Source organism: Lagopus muta, chromosome 32 (genome assembly GCF_023343835.1).
Source record: "Lagopus muta isolate bLagMut1 chromosome 32, bLagMut1 primary, whole genome shotgun sequence".
Taxonomy (NCBI): domain Eukaryota; kingdom Metazoa; phylum Chordata; class Aves; order Galliformes; family Phasianidae; genus Lagopus; species Lagopus muta.
The window spans coordinates 605095-626201 of NC_064464.1; the positions used below are offsets into that span (position 1 = coordinate 605095).

General features: G+C 48.5%; 2 protein-coding genes across 2 annotated transcripts in view; one reads left to right on the plus strand and one right to left on the minus strand.

Annotated features, from left to right (window-relative positions):
* The window catches only part of LOC125686144 (uncharacterized), a 118873-nt gene that overhangs the window by 61773 nt on the left and 35993 nt on the right, over nt 1–21107 (plus strand). The window lies entirely within an intron of this gene.
* LOC125686142 (olfactory receptor 14A16-like) lies at nt 7499–11098 on the minus strand. Its single transcript, XM_048929830.1, has one exon. The coding sequence runs from the start codon at nt 9162–9164 to the stop codon at nt 8229–8231; it is 936 nt and encodes a 311-aa protein (XP_048785787.1). The 5' UTR covers nt 9165–11098; the 3' UTR covers nt 7499–8228.

Consider the following 21107-nt stretch of genomic DNA (forward strand, 5'->3'; position numbering starts at 1 on the left):
TAGGAGCTGGGAGGAGTGCACAGCAGTAGGGACCAGAAAAGTGCAGCATGGCCAAGTGAAAACCAGTAAGGAGCAGCATGGCCTCAGAGCGGTCCGTGGAGCCCTATAGGAATCAGCAGAGAGCAACAGGAAGGCACAGCTGTGCCCAGGGCCGGTGCCGGCCTCTGCCTCTGGCTTTGGGCCCTCGGCCTGGTGCCGGCCTCTCGGGCTGTGCGTCAGGCCTAGGCCTGGTGCCGGCCTTTCAGGACTGGCTTTAGGCTCCATGGCCGTTGCCAGCCCACCCGGCTGTAGGTGTGGCTGTCAGCCCCGGCTCTGGCGCTGCCCCTGTGGCTGTAACCGCGGCATTATGGCCCAGGGCTGGTGCTGGCTCTCTGGCTGGAGCTTCAGACTTCAGGCCCGAAGCTGTGGCTCCAGTGCTGTGGCTCCAGGTTTAGGCCCTTAGGTTTAGAGTAAACTCTTCAAAAGGGCTGACAACAGCAGGACTAGGGGAAATGGTTTTAAGTTGAAGGAGGGAAGATTTAGGTTAGATGTTAGGGGGAAGTTCTTTACTAGGAGAGTGGTTAGGCCCTGGAACGGGCTGCCCAGGGAGGTTGTGGATGCCCCGTCCTTGGACGTGTTTAAGGCCAGGTTGGACGGGGTCCTGGGCAACCTGATCTGAATGTGGATGTTTGGTGGCCCTGCTAGGCAGGGGGGTTGGAACTACATGATCCTTGGGGTCCCTTCCAACCCGGGTGATTCTATGATTCTATGATTCTATGATTCTAAGCTGTGGCTTCAGGTCCCTTGGCCGGTGCCAGTCTCTCTGGCTGTGTGTTTAGGCCCCAGGGCCACTCCTGCTTTCTCTGGCAGCATCTTTAGGCCCAGGCTGTGTGCCAGCCTCTCTAACTGTGGCTGTGGCTGTGAGCCCCTGAGCTGGATGCAGCCTTTGGGGCTCTGGCCCAAAGTCACCAGGCCTGGTACCAAATTGTAAGCAAACAATATGAGGGCCGCCCAATGGCGTTATCTGAAGTAACAGAACAGAGAAATTAAGATGAGTCTTGTGTAACCAGCCTGGGTCATCCTCTCACTCAGGCACCGCATGATCAGACCCAGGAGATGTTGCCCCCAGGCTGCCCCCAGATTGGAGGCCGGAAGGATTTGGGCTCCCAAGCAATCAGCCAGCATTCGGATGAGTCAGCCCTCTGGTTTTTATGAGGACAGACGAGCCCACCTTGGAAAGCCATCTGGGCAAAGGCAGAACAGCTTTGTTCTTGGGCCGCAGCACTCCGTGGCCAGGCACTGCTCAAACGCTGGGCCTGCATTTCCTCCTGGGCATCCACGCGTGCTCTGAGTCTGCTGCAGCTTTCTGCAGGTTTGTGGCTTCCTGCTGAGGAGCTCCTCGTGTTCTTCTGCAACTGCCCCCCAGCATCACTGCTGCCTCCTCTGGTGCCGTGCCGGGAGATGCAGCAGCGCTCATCAGCCTGCACTTCCTTCCTCCCAGCAGCAGCTGCTCCTGCACTGACCTTCATTCACACTGGATGCCGTCCACTTCTAGCGCCAGCTGACCTGCAACACAGAGAAAGGAAATGTGGGATCAGACCAAATGCAGAAGCCCGAGGCTGTGCCACCACCACGTACTGCAGCTTTGGGAAGCCAGCTGCCACTGCAACCTTGGTCAGAATTAAAGCAGGCACCGTAAGTTAAGTGTGACTTCTGAACTGAAGGAATTGCCACAGTCAGAAATAAATACTGAAATCGCTTACTGAACTGTAGGTGGTTACCTCTGAATTCTTTTGCTTTGGGGAAAATATGGACTTGGAATTGAAGGGTACAAGAAAAACGAGGAGCAATTGGCAACTCAGGCAAACTGAGCAGCGCAGGGAAGATTGCTGCATTTCTTCTTCTCCTGGCCCAGAAAGGAATTTTCCTACCTTAAAAGAGGTACTTAAAAGAGGTACCTTAAAAGAGAAAAGAGAAGAAGAGCCTGACAGAGTAGACACAATACAGTCTCACATTATGGGTAGTAGCTGGAGAGCTCTCGTGGCACAAAGCTCAGGCCTGCAGAAATTAAGGTTGCTCTAAGCTTTAGAACACGGTGAAAGACAAGGTTGAATGCGAAACATCGGCACTTCCTGCAGAGCACATCACACAGCTGTAGGCACTGCCTGAGGGGTAACAGATCAGAAAGGAAAACCTGACTATGTGAACGCAGGGACAAGCTCCTCTTCTTCTGGGCCTTTGTTCACAGTGAGGATTTCCCTCAAGAGCACCGCTTTCCGCTCAGGCTGCTGCTGTCTCCAGCTGTTGGTCACTTCCACTGCTGGACGCTGTGCCCACAGCTCATTCTGCTCTGGGCAAAGCCTGCTGGGTGAACTCCAAACCAAGGTCACAGCCACGTTAATCCAGCTGGTTTGTCTGAAAGGGCTCAGAGGCCACTGTGAGAATCCTTCTTTGGTTTTTTTTTTTCGGCTCAAGGCTTCCTGAGGTATTTTGTTGAGGAGGCAAGTGATGGGTGTTGTGTGGCAATCGACATCGCTGTGTGGACAATTTGACATCTTTGGAGCTGTTTGCCTTCGGAAGATGGTGCTCAGGACTGTTTGCTGGCAGAAGATCTAGCCTGTGACCAAATAACTCCTGTTTGCTATGGAAGGCTGGGGGATGATACCATTGTATCCTGCAAAGGCAAGATACAAGTTGGTGCCTCCCTGCTTCCTCTTATCTGCTGGCAAGGCCAGAAAGATAAGAACAAAGGAATTTCCTGCTGAGGTCCCAGAGCCAGAAGCTGCCACTGCAAGGAGAGCTGACTCAACCACCTTGGGTTTGAGCTGTCACTGCAAAGACAGCTGACTCAACCACCTTGGGTTTGAGCTGTCACTGCAAAGACAGCTGACTCGACCACTTTGGATTTGAGCTGTCACTCCAAAGACAGCTGACTCAACCACTTTGAAAGCATTGAAAAGGGGCCATCATCACCATGGTTGTCGTTGTCCTTCGTTCGTCGTTGTCGTTGTCAATAGAACAACTCTGCCCGACGACCCACCACTACTGAAGGTCAAAGACTGAACTACGAACCACGCTGGATCCATGGTGGTGACTGTGTCCCTCTTGCTTCCTATAAAGACTCCTTGCTTATTCTCTTCCATCTTTTCTATCGCCCTCCTTCCCTTCCCCATTACCCTAATTCATAATAGAGTCCGTCCTCCCCTTCCCCATTTCCCTGATTAAGATTTGTAATCAACTGGTCGGACCAACATTGGAACCGTTGTTTCTTAATCTCATGCCGGGTATGTAGATAACAAAAGAACCTCCTCTCCCTCCTATAAATTGGAGCGAGACATTTATTCAATGGCGTAGTCATTGCAGGATACCCGCTGTGAGAGTGTTGTCCTTCCAGATATAGTTTGAAACTTTTTTTTTCTGTGTGCACCTCCTGGAGTTGCAAGGAGCGATAGTTTTGAAAATTTAGACGTGAGTCCTTCTCCAGGAAGACCGCTCCATATTCTGAAACTTTACCTTTTATGTGTGTACCTCTTGGGGACCTATTTTGAATGCTTGCATTTTGTTTAATACATGTGCGCCTCCTCGGGAAGACCTCTCTGGTTATTTGGTAACTGAAGTGCGAAACTTGAACCTTTTGTGTGTGTGTGTGTGTGTGTGTCTGCATGCAAGCGCCTCTTGGGGAAGTGAGGAAGTGATATTTTGTTACTTAAACGTGTGTGCCTCTCCAAGAAATTTTATTTACTCTATTGAAACCTAGAAAGTGTTGCTTTAGCTTCACATTTTTTGCGCTCCCCCAAAGGAAGGGAGGAGTGATTGGAGCATTTGCATTTGTTTAGGTGCGGTGTATCTCCCTGGGAGGAGCGGTGAGGAGTAACTGAGCTTTTGAATACGTGTACCTCCTCCTCCCTTAGTATAGACCTTTCATTGTATTAAGAAATGAGTAACAGTATTGCCAGTATGAAAAGTGAAGATGTGTTATTTGACCTTTTAGAAAAGCATGGTGCTCGTCCCTCTTTATCAGGGGTGGATTGGGCACGCCAAAATTGGCATAATTTGCAGTGTTCCGGACCGCATTAGTGTCTTACAGAATGAGGCTCGTACACGAGCTGGAAAAGGAGAGTCGTTCATTTGTGCTGTACTCGGGGCTGCTTTAAAAGCTGCTGTGGAGTTCCGAAATGAAAAGCATTCGGCAGAACTCCAAACCATAGAAGCACTGCAGGAATCGGTTAGAGTTACACAAGAATTGGTAAAAACTCTGCAGAATCAAGTAGTTAATCTTGAGGAACAATTAGAAAGAGAGAAACGTAATGCGGCTTTGTTGCAAATGGCTTTTAAGGAACTGCTGACGTGTAAGCATGCCAGCCATACCGTCACCCATAGTTTGCCTCGAGAAAAAACTTCTCCTCAGGTGGAACTACCAGGAATGAAGGAAAGGCTAGATAAATTAGAAACTCCAACAGCCCCATTGCGTCCTTTGATAAAAACTGAATACACATTCGGTAACAGTGAGGATCTAGATCCTCAAATGAATGTTAAAGAAATTCCCTTCTCAGCCACTGAACTAGCGAAATTGAAGAAAGATTTCAGCCGCTCTCCGAAGGAATCAGAGACAGAATATGTATGGAGGGTTAGTCTCACTGGTGGCAACCAGATTCGGTTAACAGAAAAGGAAGCAGAAGGTTATTGGGGACCAGGAGTATTTTTAACTACTGGTGACAATCGTGCTCCCTGGTCCTTAAGGCAAAGGGCTGCCTATTGGGCAGGTGGTCTCAACCCTTTAGAACGGGGAGACCCTCTTGCCATTATTGGAACAACTGATCAGTTAGTAGAGAGTGTTCAAAAGGCTGCTTGTCTCCAAATGATGTGTGATAGAAAGCTGCAGCCACACCATGAATCACCTATGATGATGCCTGTTGATCCTGAGAGAATGACTGCTTTAATTAGAGGGCTTCCAGAGTCGTTAAAGCCTATAGGTATTCAACTGCAAGGAAAAATACAGGCAATGCCTCAGGGAGAGAGAGCCTGGCCAGCGTTAGAAGGAACTGTGACCCCCAACCATCTGCAGTCAGGAAACAAAGCATGGAAGTGGGGAGAGGTTGCCCAAGAGTTAATTAACTATGGAAGGAAATATGGGCCAGTGGTTTCTTCCTCCACTAAATTTGAGGCAAGGGAAGTAAGACTTGCAGCAGTCAGCCTTGCCCCCAGGCCTCCTAGCTCAAAGCTCAGTGGGACTGGAAGGGTCTCACTGTCAGTAAAAACAGGTAGGCGAAATACTGATCATAAACGTAATTGTCTCTGGACACTGGGCTGGCAAAAGGGTGTTCCACGAGATTTGATGAATGGATTACCCACTGTCAGGTTAGAGAAATTAGTTAAGTGGTGGCCAGAACAAAAGCTCCAGAATCTCGAGGAAAGCAAAACCCCAGGTCCTAGGGTCTCTCCCAGGAAACCTGAACGGCTCTCCAAGCCATTAGAAAACTGATGTCTTCGCCCCTCCCATGTGAGCGGGGTGGGGGCGGTGAAGGGTGGATGCATGAGAAAGCTCACAACAAAGGGAAACAAGATCCTCGATTTAACACCTTCTGTCCAAAGGCCTCACCACTCTTGCCAGTTATCCCTGTGAGTCAGGATCCAGTGGCTGATAAGCCAGGGAAACACTCTTACCTCCCTGGCCAGACTGTGTCGATTGACTCAGCTAGCCTGAGGCCAGTTTCCCCTAACCTTAATGGAGTCCCTTAACAAATATGCTTGGAAGGCTAAAGACACCCCGAAAAAGGAATATGAAATCAACACTTGCTGGATTGTTCCCTCATTTTTTAACCATATTAACCAAGACCAAAAGGGCAAGTTGGTGTCTTGTTTTATTTCACAGAAGATCCCCGTGGGACCTTGACAGAACACAAAAAGGCTAATAGCTGATTTTAACCATTTGTGTTTTGTGACAGAAATACTGAAGATTTGATCATGCTAGAACACTGAATGTATCTCTTGACTGCACTTTTTGGTTGCACTAGTGTTATGTTCTGTGTTGTTGTGGGTGTGGGTGGTGATTGGTATCAGTCCTTGGATCTGTTAAACTTCACAACTGGGTTCAGGGTTTTTACAGGTCATCCTGGCTTACTGGTACTCCCTGCACAGTGATACCATTTCTTCTGATTGCTTCTTTCACCCCTTTTTACCAAACTGATTATGATTTGCATGTAACTCCTCCACAGTGTTTCCAAATTCCTAACAAACTGGGAAATGAACCAAGGGACCCATCTGATATCTGTTAGATGTGGTCACAAAAGAAATCTATCAGAAAGCCCTTTGCACTGATGCTTTTCAGTGTCCCACCAGTCCAGGAGTTCCATCCAAAACATGGCTGTTGGAAAGTGCCTGAGTTTTAATAAGAGATGTGTATGTTCCTGGGATTGCCCCTCTTTGATGGTTTGTACTGTGGGGGTATCCTGCACAACCATCCTGTGAAAAGTTCTGTGGACTGTAACAATACTTGAACTTGCCTCTCAGCATTTGAATTGCTTTGGAAATGCTCTAGTGGAAAGTTCTCGAGACACTAAATCATCTTAGAAAACATTACATGGCAAGTCCACATATTGTCAAATTAGACTAGATACGCTTTTAGTGAATTAACTGAAGTGTAATACTGTATGGCTATTCATAAACACCACAGCCTCTACTGAAGAATTCCCATCTGGATCCTGGCTTACACTGGGAGTTCCTGGGTGGGGAAAGCAGCTGACACAAATACCTCTGTTTTGTTTTACTTATTTATCTATTATTATTGGTTGTTGTTAAATGTGTGGTCATTGTCCAATGTACTCTTTTCACTTTCCACCTTTTATTCATCATGTAACATTCGTGTCACCACTCCTGAGGTATCACTGAGTGTTGTCTGTGGCAAATTGAATGATTCTAATTGTTGCCTAAGATTGATGACAATGGTGAAGTTGTTAAATTGCCCAGGGTATGCAGAAAATAGCCCATGTTCCTGTCCAAAGCTGGAAAGGCCCAGACTTTGATTTCTTTTCCTGGCTTCCAGGTGGCCCATGGGTCAAACGTACCCTATTTTCTCTACTGTATGTTGTTGCAGCTCTTGTGTTTGTACCTTGTAGGATTCCATGTTTTATTCAACTTGTACAAGGTGTTGTATCCTCCATGTACTTTGTAACCACTTCAACTGATGATGGACAAGTCCAACAGATCAGGGCAACATTTGTAACCAATCCCAGAAATCTTTCCTAGTAATTGCGTAACGATTCACTTCCCCTTCTCCCCCTCCTCCTTCCCTCCTGCTTCTTTGCTTTTTTTTTTTTTTTTTTTTCTCCCTTTTCTTTTCCTCACCACCATGGAGGGTCACTTATGCTTCATTTCAAGCAATCTTTGAGCCACGGGGTGGTGTGAGAGTCCTTCTTTGTTTTTTGGCTCAAAGCTTGCTTCCTGAGGTATTTCTTGTGATAAGACTGAGTGATTTGTTAAGGAGGCAAGTGATGGGTGCTACTGTGTGACAACCAATATCGCTTTGGGAACATTTGAAAGCCCCTTCCTCCAGAGCTGCTTGCTCTGTAGAAGAGCGGATCAGAGTGCTCAGGAGTGTTCACTGGCCGAAGATCCGGCCTGTGACTAAACAGCTCCAGCTAGGTGTGGGAAAACTGGGGAATGATACCATTGTGTTCTGTGAGAAACAGGATGCAGATGGGCATCCCTGCTCCCTCTTATCTGCTGGCAAGGCCCGGAAGATGAGAACAAAGGAGTTTCTGCTGAGATCCCAGAGCCAGAAGCTGCCACTCCAAAGACAGCTGACTCAACCACTTTGAAACCATTGAAAAGGGGCCATCATCACCATGGTCGTTGTCGTGGTCGTTAGTAGAACAACTCTGCCCGACGACCCACCACTACTGAAGATCAAAGACTGAACTACGAACCATGCTGGATCCATGGTGGTGACTGTGTCCCTCTTGCTGCCTATAAAGACTCCTTGCTTATTCTCTTCTATCTTTTCTATCGCCCTCCTTCCCTTCCCCATTACCCTAATTCATAATAGTGTCCATCCTCCCCTTCCCCATTTCCCTGATTAAGATTTGTAATCAACTGGTCGGACCAACATTGGAACCGTTGCTTCTTCATCTCACACTGGGTATAGAGATAATAAAAGAACCTCCTCTCCCTCCTATAAATTGGAGCGAGACACATACATACATAAAATATAAAGATCCATCACTGGGAACGATGTGAGGAAGTCGTGCAAATTATTGAAGCAAGGATATTGCATGCTGAAACACTTTGTTGAGGGCATGCTTGATCTCCTTGTTCCTCATGCTGTAAATAATAGGGTTCAGTGTTGGAGGAACCACTGAGTAGAGAATTGCCACCGCCAGATCCAGGAATGGGGAGGAAATGGAGAAGGGCTTCAGGTATGCAAACACCACAGTGCTGAGAAACAGGGAGACCACAGCCAGGTGAGGGAGGCACGTGGAGAAGGCTTTGTGCCATCCCTGCTCAGAGGGCATCTTCAGCACAGCCCTGAAGATCTGCACATAAGAGAAAAGAATGAAAGCAAAACACCCCAAAAGCACAAGTGCACTAACCGCAATAAGTGTAAATTCCCTGAGATAGGATTTTGAGCAGGAGAGCTTGAGGATCTGGGGGATTTCACAGAAGAACTGTTTCACTGTATTGCCTTGGCAGAGAGGCAGTGAAAATGTGTTGGCAGTGTGCAGCAGGGAATAGAGAAGTCCAGTGGCCCAGGCAGCTGCTGCCATGGTGGCACAAGCTCTGCTGTCCATCAAGGTCCCGTAGTGCAGGGGCTTGCAGATGGCAACGTAGTGGTCATAGGACATGATGGTGAGAATGCAATACTCTGCACCAAAGAAAAGTAGTAAAAAGAAGACTTGTACAGCACATCCTGCATAGGAGATGTGCCTGGTGTCCCAGAGGGCATTGGCCATGGCTTTGGGGAGAGTGGTGGAGATGCAGCCCAGGTCGAGGAGGGCGAGGTTGAGGAGGAAGAAGTACATGGGGGTGTGCAGGCGGTGGTGGCAGGCTACGGCTGTGCTGATGAGGCCGTTGCCCAGGAGGGCAGCCAGGTAGATGCCCAACAAGAGCCAGAAGTGCAGGAGCTGCAGCTGCCGCGTGTCTGCCAATGCCAGGAGGAGGAACTGGCTGATGGAGCTGCTGTTGGGCATCTGCAGTTCCTGGGCATGGAGTCCTGTGCAGAGTGCAGAAGATAACGACAAGTCAAGGCCATTCTCAGAGTCACTCCTCCTGCTATATTATAATACCTTCACTTTCTCTTTAGCAAATGTTCCATTGGCTCCATTTAATTTCATGAAGCTCCACTACTCATAAGCAGAGGACGCATCTGGAGCTTTAATCTTTCTCTCATTTTCTAGTCTTATCCCATCTCCTCAGATATTTTCATCTGTTTCATGTCTCATATCTTTACCCCAACTGCTCTTTGAGCCCACAACCCTAACCTCTGTGCACTGTCTGTTAGTGAAATCTGTCTGTTTGTGGGATAAGTGCATTATTCATGTCTGCAGAAAATGACAATAATTTCAACAGGTTCAATCCTTTGAGAAAGGAGAGACTGATTGCATGTGCCTGTACACAAAACAAGCTATTGATTAAAGAAAAATTTGGGAGTCTCAGAGCTGTGTTCAAAGTTGACAGCCCCTTTTAGATTTCTGCCTTCATTCATCCTTCACTCAGAATAGGAAAAGGAATATCCTTGCCTTGCCTCTCCTCTTGCAACATGCCCTTAGAAACACTCTGGGTGCAGTGTAGCTATGAGCTCCCTGTCCCAGGCAGCAGCTGTGGCAGCTGAAGGCCCCTGCCCTGCCCTGCCCTGCCCTGCCAGAGGGCTCCTTCCCCCCACACGTCTCCCCGCAGCTCCCTGGGCAGGCTGAGTGCTGAGCCTGGCAGGCAGCAGAGTCCCTGCCCCAGCACACAGCCCCTGGGGCACAGCAGGGACCTGCTCTGCAGGGACACGCAGCCCTCAGGGCTGTGCTCTGATGCTGCAGCATGGAAGACCTTAGATGGAGCAGTTTTTAATCCACAATTAAGAAGCAGAGTTAATGCATCCTGATCTGCAATGGGATGTTCCAAATTCAGTGACTCCTGCAGTTAAACCCAGAACACTGCGTGCAGTGAGAGACTTACCTAGTTAAGGGCTGTGAGACATGCTTCTCCAGTGAGCTCACAGCCGGCTAACGTGCCACACAGCCTGTAAGCTCTCTTTCTTCAGCTCAGTCACCTGCAGATTATGCTCCCAGCCCTGCTTTGTGGTGAACAGGAGCTGCTCCTGGGCACAGCTGTCTCCCTGCAGTGCTGCCCTTGTAAGAGCTCAATGCGTCCCAGGAGCCTGGCCCAGCACAGCAGTAGAGGATGTGAGTTTTATCCTCAGCGCTCCACTCCCTTGAGATGTCCCTGGGTCTCCATGGCCAACAGCTCCTGAAAGACAAAAGAGATATGATTGTAATTTGGAATCTGCTGAATTTGTGCCATTGAGAAGCCATCCAGAAGATCCCTGGAGAGCACAGGTGACAGCTTATGGACCAAGCTGTAGAGAAACCTGTGAGGAGTGATGCCCTGCTGGATCACATGCTAACTGTCAAGGAAGGGCTTGTGGGGAATGTGAAGATCAAAGAGAACTTGAGTCTGAAGGGGGGACAAAAGAGAAGCTCACAGCTTTGGGCATCAGGAGAGCACATCTTGGCTTCTTCAAGTGTCTGTGAGGTACAGTGTTGTGGCAGGGTAAAGCTCTGAGAGGAATAAGGTAAAAAATTATGTTAACTATTTAAGGATCACTGCTTGCAAGCAGAATAAGTCCATTCCAAGGAAGAGGAAACCAGGTAAAAATGTCTGAAGTCCTGCATGACTGGGAAAGATCAACCTGGTCAAACCCAAACACAAAAAGGAAGCATACAATTACTGGTGCTTGTAAACTGAGGTGGAAAATCTCTGAGACAGACACCTCCTTCCTGAGCATCAGCTGAGGTCCAGAAGGGAGGTATTCTTCACCATCCTGAATGCCACCACAGCCCTGTGCTTAGGGCACCCAGTGTGCCTTTTGCATCTGTCCCCATGGGGCATGGGGTGTTATTCTGCTGGCCAAATGGATGAGCTCACAACGTCCCAGTTGTGACGAAGAAGAGCCAGATCTTCCTCTCAGCTCCATCTGTGAAGCTTTCACTGATGACACCTTATTAGTCTGCTCTGGACTCTCATTTGAATGGCATCAGAAGAAGTCTAGGGTCATGCCATTTCCCAGATGACAGGAAGCTGGCAAGCATTTCCCAGTTTTAAACAAGAGCAAGAAAGAGGACATAGGCAATTCTGGACCTGTCAGTCTCACTTCAGTACCTGATGTAATCATGGAAAAAATGACACTGGGAGTTACCGAAGAAACACCTGAGGGACAATTCTGTCATTGGTCACAGCCAACACAAGTTCATGAGGGGAAAGTCTTATTAAACTTGATGTCCTTTTATGACAAGATCACACATCCAGTGGACCAAGGGAAGCCAACTGAGGTTATTCTTGAGAATTTCAGTGAAGCTTTTCATGCTCTTTCTTAGATACTTCTTCTGGACAATTTTTTTGCACAGGGCTAGACAGAAACATAATGTGATGGGTGAGCAGTTGGCCGGTGGGTCTGGCTGAAATGGCTCCATCAAAGGGGGTTCCATCATGCTGGTGGATGGTCACTAGCAGGGTTCCGCAGGGCTCCAATTGAGGGCCAGTTCTCTATAATGTTTTCATCCGTGACTTGCCTACAGGACTAAGAAGATGTTTTGAATACATTTGTTGATGATATCAAGTTGGGTAGAGCTGTTTCCTCTACTGAGGGTAGAGAAAACTTTCAGAGAGATGTGGACAAGTTAGAGAACTGTGTAAGCACCAACTACATGAAATGTAACAAGTGCCTGACTCGGCACCTGCATCCTCACCTGGAGCACTGGGTGCAATTCTGGGCACCCCAAAACATAAAGAACACAAAACGATGGCAGACTGTCTTAAGGAGGGCTCTAGAACTCAGAGATCTGAAGTTCAAAGTTTCATTAGGATTGACTGCTTGTTCAGAGTGGACCACTCTCACATCCCACATCCTCTCGTGAGACACACTGCCCACATGGGACTTGGGCCTCACGGCATCCTTGCACCCCATGCAGAGTCTGGCAGCTGCTGTCCCCTGCTCTTTCATTTGACATCACACAAACCTCCATCCCACTGCACCAGGAAGGAAAGGCCCTGAGCCAGCAGGAGGGACAGGATCTCCCTGCCAAGGCTCTGGGGATCAGGGCTCGGCCTTTCTGCTTCACAAGACAAAGGAGGCTTTTCTCAGCATCACAGCCACCATCCCAGTGCCTTGGTCTGCCTGCAATCATGGCTTCCAATTCTCTGCTCTATCAAGTCCCTGGGGAAGCTTGCTTGTGAATGGCCCTCAGTGGGGCCCATTAATACTCCAAGAAACTTCACTGTTCCTTCTGACTTGGTCTTCTTGAGCACTTTGTGCAATCTTCTCTTCTCTCTGTACTGGAGGTTGATGGATTCAGCAGCAAATGCCCCCTGGGGCCCATTACAACCCACAGAAGCCTCCTGTGCCGTGTGCCTTCCATTCATCTTCAGGTGTTCAGAACTTGTTCAGCAAACTGGAGAGGTATCTGGAGTGACCTTAATGAGGAAGAATCCAACAGACATTTATTTACTATTTATATATAGTTGTGTTTAAACAAGAATTTTAATCAGCACTTGGCAATTGATATTGATCCAGGGTGTTCCCTAATGAACTTTTCTCTGTCACTGCCTGGACAAAATTGCTCCTCAGCTTCTCCACCTCATTTCTGCTCACATTGGCCTCATAGGACTTGCATTACTTTTCCTCACATCATTCCTCTCCTCCACAGTCATCTGCTCCCTTTTAAACATCCTTTGCACCAACTCCCCCCGAATTTCCTCAGAGAACCAGTTGCACATGGACAATGAAAGATTTCCTTTTTTTTTTTTTTTTTTTTTTTTTGCTAACAAACCAAAGGAAATGTGATGCAACTGAACGAAACACGGTGATCAACTGCATGCCTTGTCCAAGCTGCATCTAATGAGGCTTGTTTTTCACAGGGAGTATTTGTACAAGAAATGAGTTAGGCAGTGATAGGCAGGGATAGGTAGAATCACAGTTGAGGAGTTATCAAAGGCTCCTCCAGCCTTTGTAGAGATGGAGCAAATTCCTGTAATCCCCCTGAAGGTCACAGATGAGCCAGATAGTTGGGAGGTATTGGAGTGAAGAAAGAGCAATGGATTGGGAAATCTGGAGAGCAGTGGGAAGAGCATGTGTCCAGTCGGCCTGCTGAAAACATGCCCTAAACCATGGTCATTGATTTAGGAGAGCTGGAGACACCTGGAGGATGAGGGACATCAAATACGCAGCAGAGTAGAGCAGCGGTGGATGCTGGGCATTGGTCACAGGGCATTGGCACTGGCACCACTGTCTGTCCCTGTACCTGAAAGCATCTGTGTCGCGCAAACAAAGTGCTGGGAAACATTGCATTTAAGAAAAAATAAAAATGTAAATAGACACAAAGTCTCCTCCAAGACTGGTGTTTTCAAACTAAAAAGAGAGAGGACTCATGAGAATACTTCCAGTTGAGAAGTGTGTTGGCATATTTTCATTGATTTCTATCTTTGTCTTCAAACCGTTGTTTCAATTTTATTGGCATTAATGAACATCTTTCACATTCTTCATAATTAAAATAAGATCAATTTGTGTCTTGCACGGAGCCCGGTACCCTCAGAATTTCTTTGCTCAGAACTGTCGTCTCTCAGTCATTGCACTGACTGAGTCACACTCTGGTACTGAGCTCTTTTCTTTTCCCTCAGACCTTTTTTAGATGGTCACACACAGCACAGGACGCTTCATGCCCTTCATGTCCTTCATGTCAGGTACCCCGTCCCATTGTAGCATGGGTCCACACTGACCCTAGCATTCCTTGTGCTGTGTGTGTATTTCTACAAGCCTTTACCATCTTTGATATGCTTGGGCAGATTCAGCTGGGTTTGAGCTTTGGCCTTCTTAAACACAACTCAGCAGGCACACCAGGACAACCTCTCTGCATTGCTCCCAGCTGACCACTTCTTGTTTACACTTCCTACGTGCTTTCTTTCTGTACTGTACACCACAGACACTTGAAGAAGTCAAGGTGTGCTCTCCTGCACCCCAAAGGTGTGACTTTGTCCTCTGTACTCCACTCCTCAGCTCCACCATCCCATGGCCACTGCAGCCCAGGTTCTCTTTGACCTTCACATTCCCCACCAGCCCTTCCTTGCTGGTGGGTATGAGATCCAGCTGAGCACCTCTCCTCTTTGGTTCCTCCATGGCTTGGTCCAGAAGCTGCCAGCTGTGCTCTCCAGGGATCTTCTGGATGGTGCATGCCCTGCTCTGCTGTCCCTGCAGCAGATGTTATTGCAAAAAAAGAACTAAATGGAACAAGGGCTGACAACATCAGGATCCCATCACTCCTGTGTCTCTGTAGGGAGCTGAATCCTGTTTCAGCCATAGGGTTTCCAACTAGGGATGAAATGCCTGAACTGTCTCAGCTGGATCACTGCTAGGGGAAGTCCAGCCCTCCCTGTCCTTGCCTATGTGTCCCATTTGCCACAGCAAACACTCTCTGGTAGGACTAACCATATGTCTGGAATTATTCAAGGTCCACTGGAATTTTGGTGGTTAATTCAGCAGATTTCAAAGTACAATCATGATGCTGTTGTCTTTCAGAAGCTGTTGGCCATGGAGACCCAGGGACATCTCAGAGGAGATCAGTGGGGAAGACAGAAATGACATTCTCTGCTGCTGGGCTGTTCTGGGCTCCTGGGACACAGGGAGCTCCTACAAGTGGGCAGTGCTGCAGGGAGACAGCTCTGACTAGGAGCAGCTCCCCTGTGCTGTGCATCAGTACTAGGGGCACGTTCTGCAGGTGACATGGAGATAGAAGAGAAAGGAGAGAGGGATTACAGGATGTGTGGAGTGTGAGCAGGCTGCGACCTCACTGCAGGAGCATTGCTTTCAGCCATGGACACGGTAAGTCTCTCACTATAGGTAATGCAAACACTTTTCCAACAGGGGTCACCAAATCTGGCACATCTGGTTGCAGACCAGGCTGCATACACTCTGTGTTTCTTTATCCTGGAATAAGAGCTGTTCCAGCTGAAGGCTTCCCTGCTGCAGCATCAGAGCACAGCCCTGAGGGCATATCAAGAGAGAATCCTAACTTGTATTTTACCTCTCTACTTTCCTTTAACATATTTATATTCTTTCAACAAACCCTGGAAGTTCTCATGAATACCCTTTTTCACTTGAAAAAAAGAACATGCACTTAGCTAGTGCAAATAGGGTGGGTTCTGGACAGCAAATAGAATGCAGAGAGTTTGGGCTGGTGTCTGTATGCTCAGTCAGGGAAATGACAGGAAAACAGCCTCCAGGATGAAAATCTGCAGACCACAGGGATATGATCAGGGAATAAGTGCAGAGACCTTCCTCTGAGCAAGATCCCACCTAGAAACACCTCTGCTCACATGACCATGGGATTTGCTGCATGATCCACCTCCTGTGCAGGCAGAGCTCCAGCAGAGCAGAGCAGCATCTCCCCAGGCACGTGTCCAGCACCCTCTGCAGTGCACAGGGGCTGAGAGCGACTGCCTGGGGCTGTGGGCAATGCAGTCTGTGTGGCTCGAAAGGAGCTGGCTTTCCCTTAATGAGATGCCATCATGAGGACACATCTCCCTGAGGAGATGGGAGAAAAGGAAATCTCTTCAGAGCTGTGAGCTGACCTTCAGGTTGAAAATTTTTCCCGTGGTCAGGAGAACAAAGTACAGGGAAGAAGCAGAGACATGCAATATGCAAATGCTATAGGGTTGGTGAAATCAGTGTTAGGTGTCATTTGCAAGATGTGTGGTGATGAGTCAGTGCTGGAGTACATTGAGAAAGGGTGAATACACAGTGATGGGCTGTGCACTCCTGTGTTCTGAGCTGGGTCTGACTTCAGAATTTTGTAGGAATGCAACCGTCTTACATCTGCAAAGTACTCAAGCTCAGAGCAATTGGAAAGAAACCTAGTCAGCAACCCTGTGCTAAGCAGCAGTGAATCCCTTTGCATCTCACATCTTACAGCTGTTCAGACTTCAGCAAGCACTCCTTAGGCATGGTGAGCAGGATGAGAATTTGTAGGAAAAAGTGATCCCTAGAACTTCTATTTTTGACTGACATATTTTTGGCATTCACATTCAGATGCCAACCAGAACTGCTGTATTAGAAGTGATTTTATCTGATACATTCTGAAAAGAAAGCCTGACCGCACACCATCACCATGTTCCCATGTTCCCACAGGAACAAGTGTGCTTCACTGAGATAAAAAGTGCACAGTCCCTCTAGGCAAACTCAACCTCATGAAATGTAGATCACTTCATGGAGCTGAATGAACACTCCCCACATGGAAAGACTTGTCCTTGATTTTTTTCTTCCTTGAACAGGTCCTGGTGCCTAGAAGAACAAAATGCCCAACAGCAGCTCCATCAGCCAGTTCCTCCTCCTGGCGTTGGCAGACACGCGGCAGCTGCAGCTCCTGCACTTCTGGCTCTTGCTGGGCATCTACCTGGCTGCCCTCCTGGGCAACGGCCTCATCAGCACAGCCGTAGCCTGCCACCACCGCCTGCACACCCCCATGTACTTCTTCCTCCTCAACCTCGCCCTCCTCGACCTGGGCTGCATCTCCACCACTCTCCCCAAAGCCATGGCCAATGCCCTCTGGGACACCAGGCACATCTCCTACTCAGCATGTGCTGCACAGGTTTTCTTTTTACTTTTCTTCTTTTGTGTAGAGTATTCCATCCTCACCATCATGTCCTATGACCGCTACGTTGCCATCTGCAAGCCCCTGCACTACGGGACCTTGATGGACAGCAGAGCTTGTGCCACCATGGCAGCAGCTGCATGGGGCACTGGGCTTCTCTATTCCCTGCTGCACACTGCCAACACATTTTCACTGCCTCTCTGCCATGGCAATGCTGTGGATCAGTTCTTCTGTGAAATCCCCCAGATCCTCAAGCTCACTTGCTCAGAATTCTACCTTAGGGAATTTGGACTTATCATGGCTGGTGTTCTTGTCTTATTTGGGTGCTTTGTATTCATTGTTGTGTCCTATGTGCAGATCTTCAGGGCCGTGCTGACGATGTCCTCTGTGCAGGGACGCTACAAAGCCTTCTCCACATGCCTCCCTCACTTGGCTGTGCTCTCCCTCTTTGTCACCACTCTGATGTTTGCCTATCTGAAGCCCCCCTCCATCTCTTCCCCATCCCTGGACCTGCTGGTGTCATTTCTGTACTCGGTGGTGCCTCCAACACTGAACCCCCTCATCTACAGCATGAGGAATCAGGAGCTCAAGGGTGCCCTCAGGAAAGTACTCTATTATGCATTGTTTGCCCATCAAAACAATGTTCATCATACCCTCAAGACTGCAAAAAAGTTAGGAGAAGTGTGATTTATTTTATGTGATGTTTCCATTTTTTCTTTGTATTTTTTTGTCATAGCTATAATGAACTTAATTCCGATTAAATAATATTCATCATCAGTCTTTATGTTTACCTATTTTTACTTCCATGTCTTGAACCTATTGTACTTAAGGAACCAGGTTCAATGAATAGATAAAGAAATCAGCAGAGGATCATTTGTTTTGCCTCCCATCTAGTCTGGATCATCAGCAGAAGCTCATGATCTAAGGCACAAATGGCACAAGGAGCAGCAGTGTCCCTGAGGGATGTCCGTCACTGACTAGAGGGGAGTTTCTGCTGCCTTTGAGTTATGCTGAGGCTTCCCTGGAGCCACGGCCTTGGGCAGCAACAGGACGTGGTCTTTTCAGTGCTGCACTCGTTATGTTCCCAACTGTTCTCTTGTGTCCTTGCATTTGTGTCAGTTCTGGTGCAATTGATGACAGCACTGTTGTCTCTGTGGCGGCATCCCTGTGGCTGCAGGCAGGCAGGCAGTGTGCAGCACTGTTCCTCAGCTGGCCTCCCTGCTGAGACCACTGTAACAGAAGGGGCTGCTCAGGGCAAGGCCAGAGGTCTGAACACCCCTTCCAAATCTGTGCCAGGAATACAGCCAAGGAGTTGCCCTCGGGAAAGTCCTCTTGCTTTCCAGGGGTTCTGCATGGTTCAGAGTGCCAGGGTGATCAGTGAGGACCAAAGGACAGACGAGAGCTCCCTTCTTGGTTGTACATGGCCCACCAAAACATAACTGATCTTGAACATGACTGTGTGGGACTGTCCCTGCTGCTGTGGGACTGATGGCAGACGCTGTCCTGGAGAGGAATCTGGAGCAGCCTGGAAATGCCAGGGGATCTCCGGGGACAGTGTAAGAGACAGTGTAAGTGTAAGGCAAAGAATAATTCCTTACGCAATGACAGACCACTGATCCAAAGAAACAGGGGAACCTGAGGAGCCCACAGGCAAATGAGGGCTCTGCAGTGGTGCTGCTGAGCCAGCAGGGCAGATGGAGAGGGACTCAGCAGTAGAGATCCCATCCAGCTGGGACTGCCTCTCACCCTGAGCAGCACAGGGTCAGCCCCATGTCCCAGGGCACCACAGCTCCCTCACCCTGCAGAGCAGCTCCACCAGCTCAGGTCCTGCAGGGAGCACAGGGAGGGAAGCTGGAGGGAACAGGGAGCTGCTGTCAGGCCAGCACGGACACACTTCAGTTATTTGAGTCACAATCGAGTGCTTTTTGCTCTCCACCTCTGTAGCAGATAAATTTTACATACCCTTCCTCTGAGGACTGACCTGATGGTCATTTCACACTGTTCCTTTTTAACTTCCATAGTCTGGTGGGACATTTTCCCAATGTGATGGGTTTCACCACCTGTACTTGAGTCTTTCAGGCAGAGCTTGACACTGATGACACAAAATGGTTCATGGATGTTTGTGTTCATTGAGAAGAAATCAGAGTTTCTTGCTTCCCAGTGGCCATCACAGCACTGGGTCACCCCCAGGGATCCACTGACTTGCCTGGGGAGCATTGAGTGTGCTGGGTTGAGCTGCAACTACAGGGACGAAGACAACTATAGGCAGTGTACTGCCCTGAGATCCTCTTCCCAAGTTCCATCTGCAGCTTCCAGAGGGCTCTGCTCTCCTGCAGGTCCTCTCGGAAAGCTGCCTGTCCAAGACAGGACATCTGGGACCTCTGGAGATGGCATGGGATGCTTGTGATCACACAGTGGAGTTTTGCTCCTTATCATTTATCCTTCAATTAATATCTGTTTTCTATTAATATTTATCATTTCCTATCTACCTATGTAAAGAACTTATTCTTTTGGGAAGGTGAACCATACTGGTGAGATATGGCTGAGGAGTGTGTTCTGTTGTTGGGGAAATTGTGTCATCCTTTACTGTTGTTTGTTTTAAAGTAGGAAGCAACAACCTGTGCCTGTGTGCAGACAGTTCTGTAAGGAAAGCAGGTAAAGGAATGGTGTAAAGGAACTGTACCATCCAGCTGCAGACTTCAGTGGAGAATTCTGGTGTAGGGAAAAGTGATGCAAGTGCCAGGTGGCATGCAGCAGACACGTCAGGCCTGGGGAGGTGAGCAGTCAGGTTGTCTGTACTGTGTGAGACCTCAAGCAATTGCTTCTGCCTATGCAGATTTCCTTAGGAGACTCTCTGGATCAACATCCATTTGAAATCTCCTTCCTTTACTACATTATGAAACCTCTCCAACTTCTAGGACATTATGGAACTGATATGGCTCATTGCAGATTTCTGTACTACAGAGAGACCCATGGTACATTTGATGCTGGGTCTATGAACCTCAGGTACTGAGAGGAGAAAGTTAATTGGATTGAAAAGTTGAAGTATCTTGGAGTACTGTGGCCCACTAAGGGACATCACCAGCACAGCCTCCCTTGGACTTGTTAGAGCCGGTAATTGGAGGCAATGATTACAGTTATGTAAGGCATTGTGCTGAGAAATCTCTTGGTTTGCCTGATGAAGGAGAAGGGCCAAGGCCTGACATCCAGACACTGGACAGGAGATTCACCGTATCTGAGGGAATGAGCTCAGGGCTCGTCCTGGGGTTGGTGTGGTGGGGCAGATTGTACTCCATGTGAAGGACAACAGTGTGACACCTGCCAGCCTCTGCACAGGGATGCAAGGCAGCAGTGAGGCCCCATTACCATAAGCATAATAAATCTCCTCACAAAGAATAAGCAAGGGGACAAAAACCTTACTGATGTTGCAGCCTTCCATCCTCACCAGCACCCACTGCCTTCTCCTCTGCAGGCTTTCCTATGCTGTTCCAGCCCAGCCCATTTCCCTGTGGTCTGCAGACACCCACCTCTCCTCTGCACCCTGCTCTGACCCTGGCACTGCAATCATTTCACTGATGTCTCTCAGGCCTCTCTGAATGGCCCTTGAAACACAGAGGCATGGAGTGATCCCTCAGCATGGTCCCACATCATAACACTTCCAGTGACATTTCTTCCTCCTCAGGCCCAGTCTCTGGCTTTCAAGCTGCACTGTGAGGGAGCGTTTTTCTCCCTTGGCACATTTCTGCTACCAACTCCATCGTGTTGGAAATCATTTCCTCATGGAAACACCACCCATCAGCTTTCTTGTGCCATTGAGAAGAAGGAACCTCACCATTATCTTCCAAGGCACCTGCCAGCTTCATGGACAGACACTTTCAAGTCATGTCCCTCCTGCTATCCAATTGTGAACTCACACAGATGAGCCATCACAATCCCGTATACAAACCTCCTTCTTCCTCTATGGGCCCTACCAGGTGCTCAGGCAGAGAGGATCCCACAGTCAGCACGTCAACCTGGCACTTTCTGTCAGCCTCTCAGGGACACTGCAGATGTGATCCTGTATGCACAGACCCCAGCCAGGAGCCAAGGGATGGCCCGTCAGCTATTGCAGGCTGAAGTCACCACACAGTTGGATTAACAGCCGTGTGCTTCCTGCTGGATTATGGGTTTGTGAGAACAACTGACCCAACAGCTCCAGAAATGCCTCTCAGGAAAGAAGACAGACAAAGTCATTGCATGCCCTTTGTTTTGATAAGGTTCACAGGGAGCCTGGTTCCTCATGTA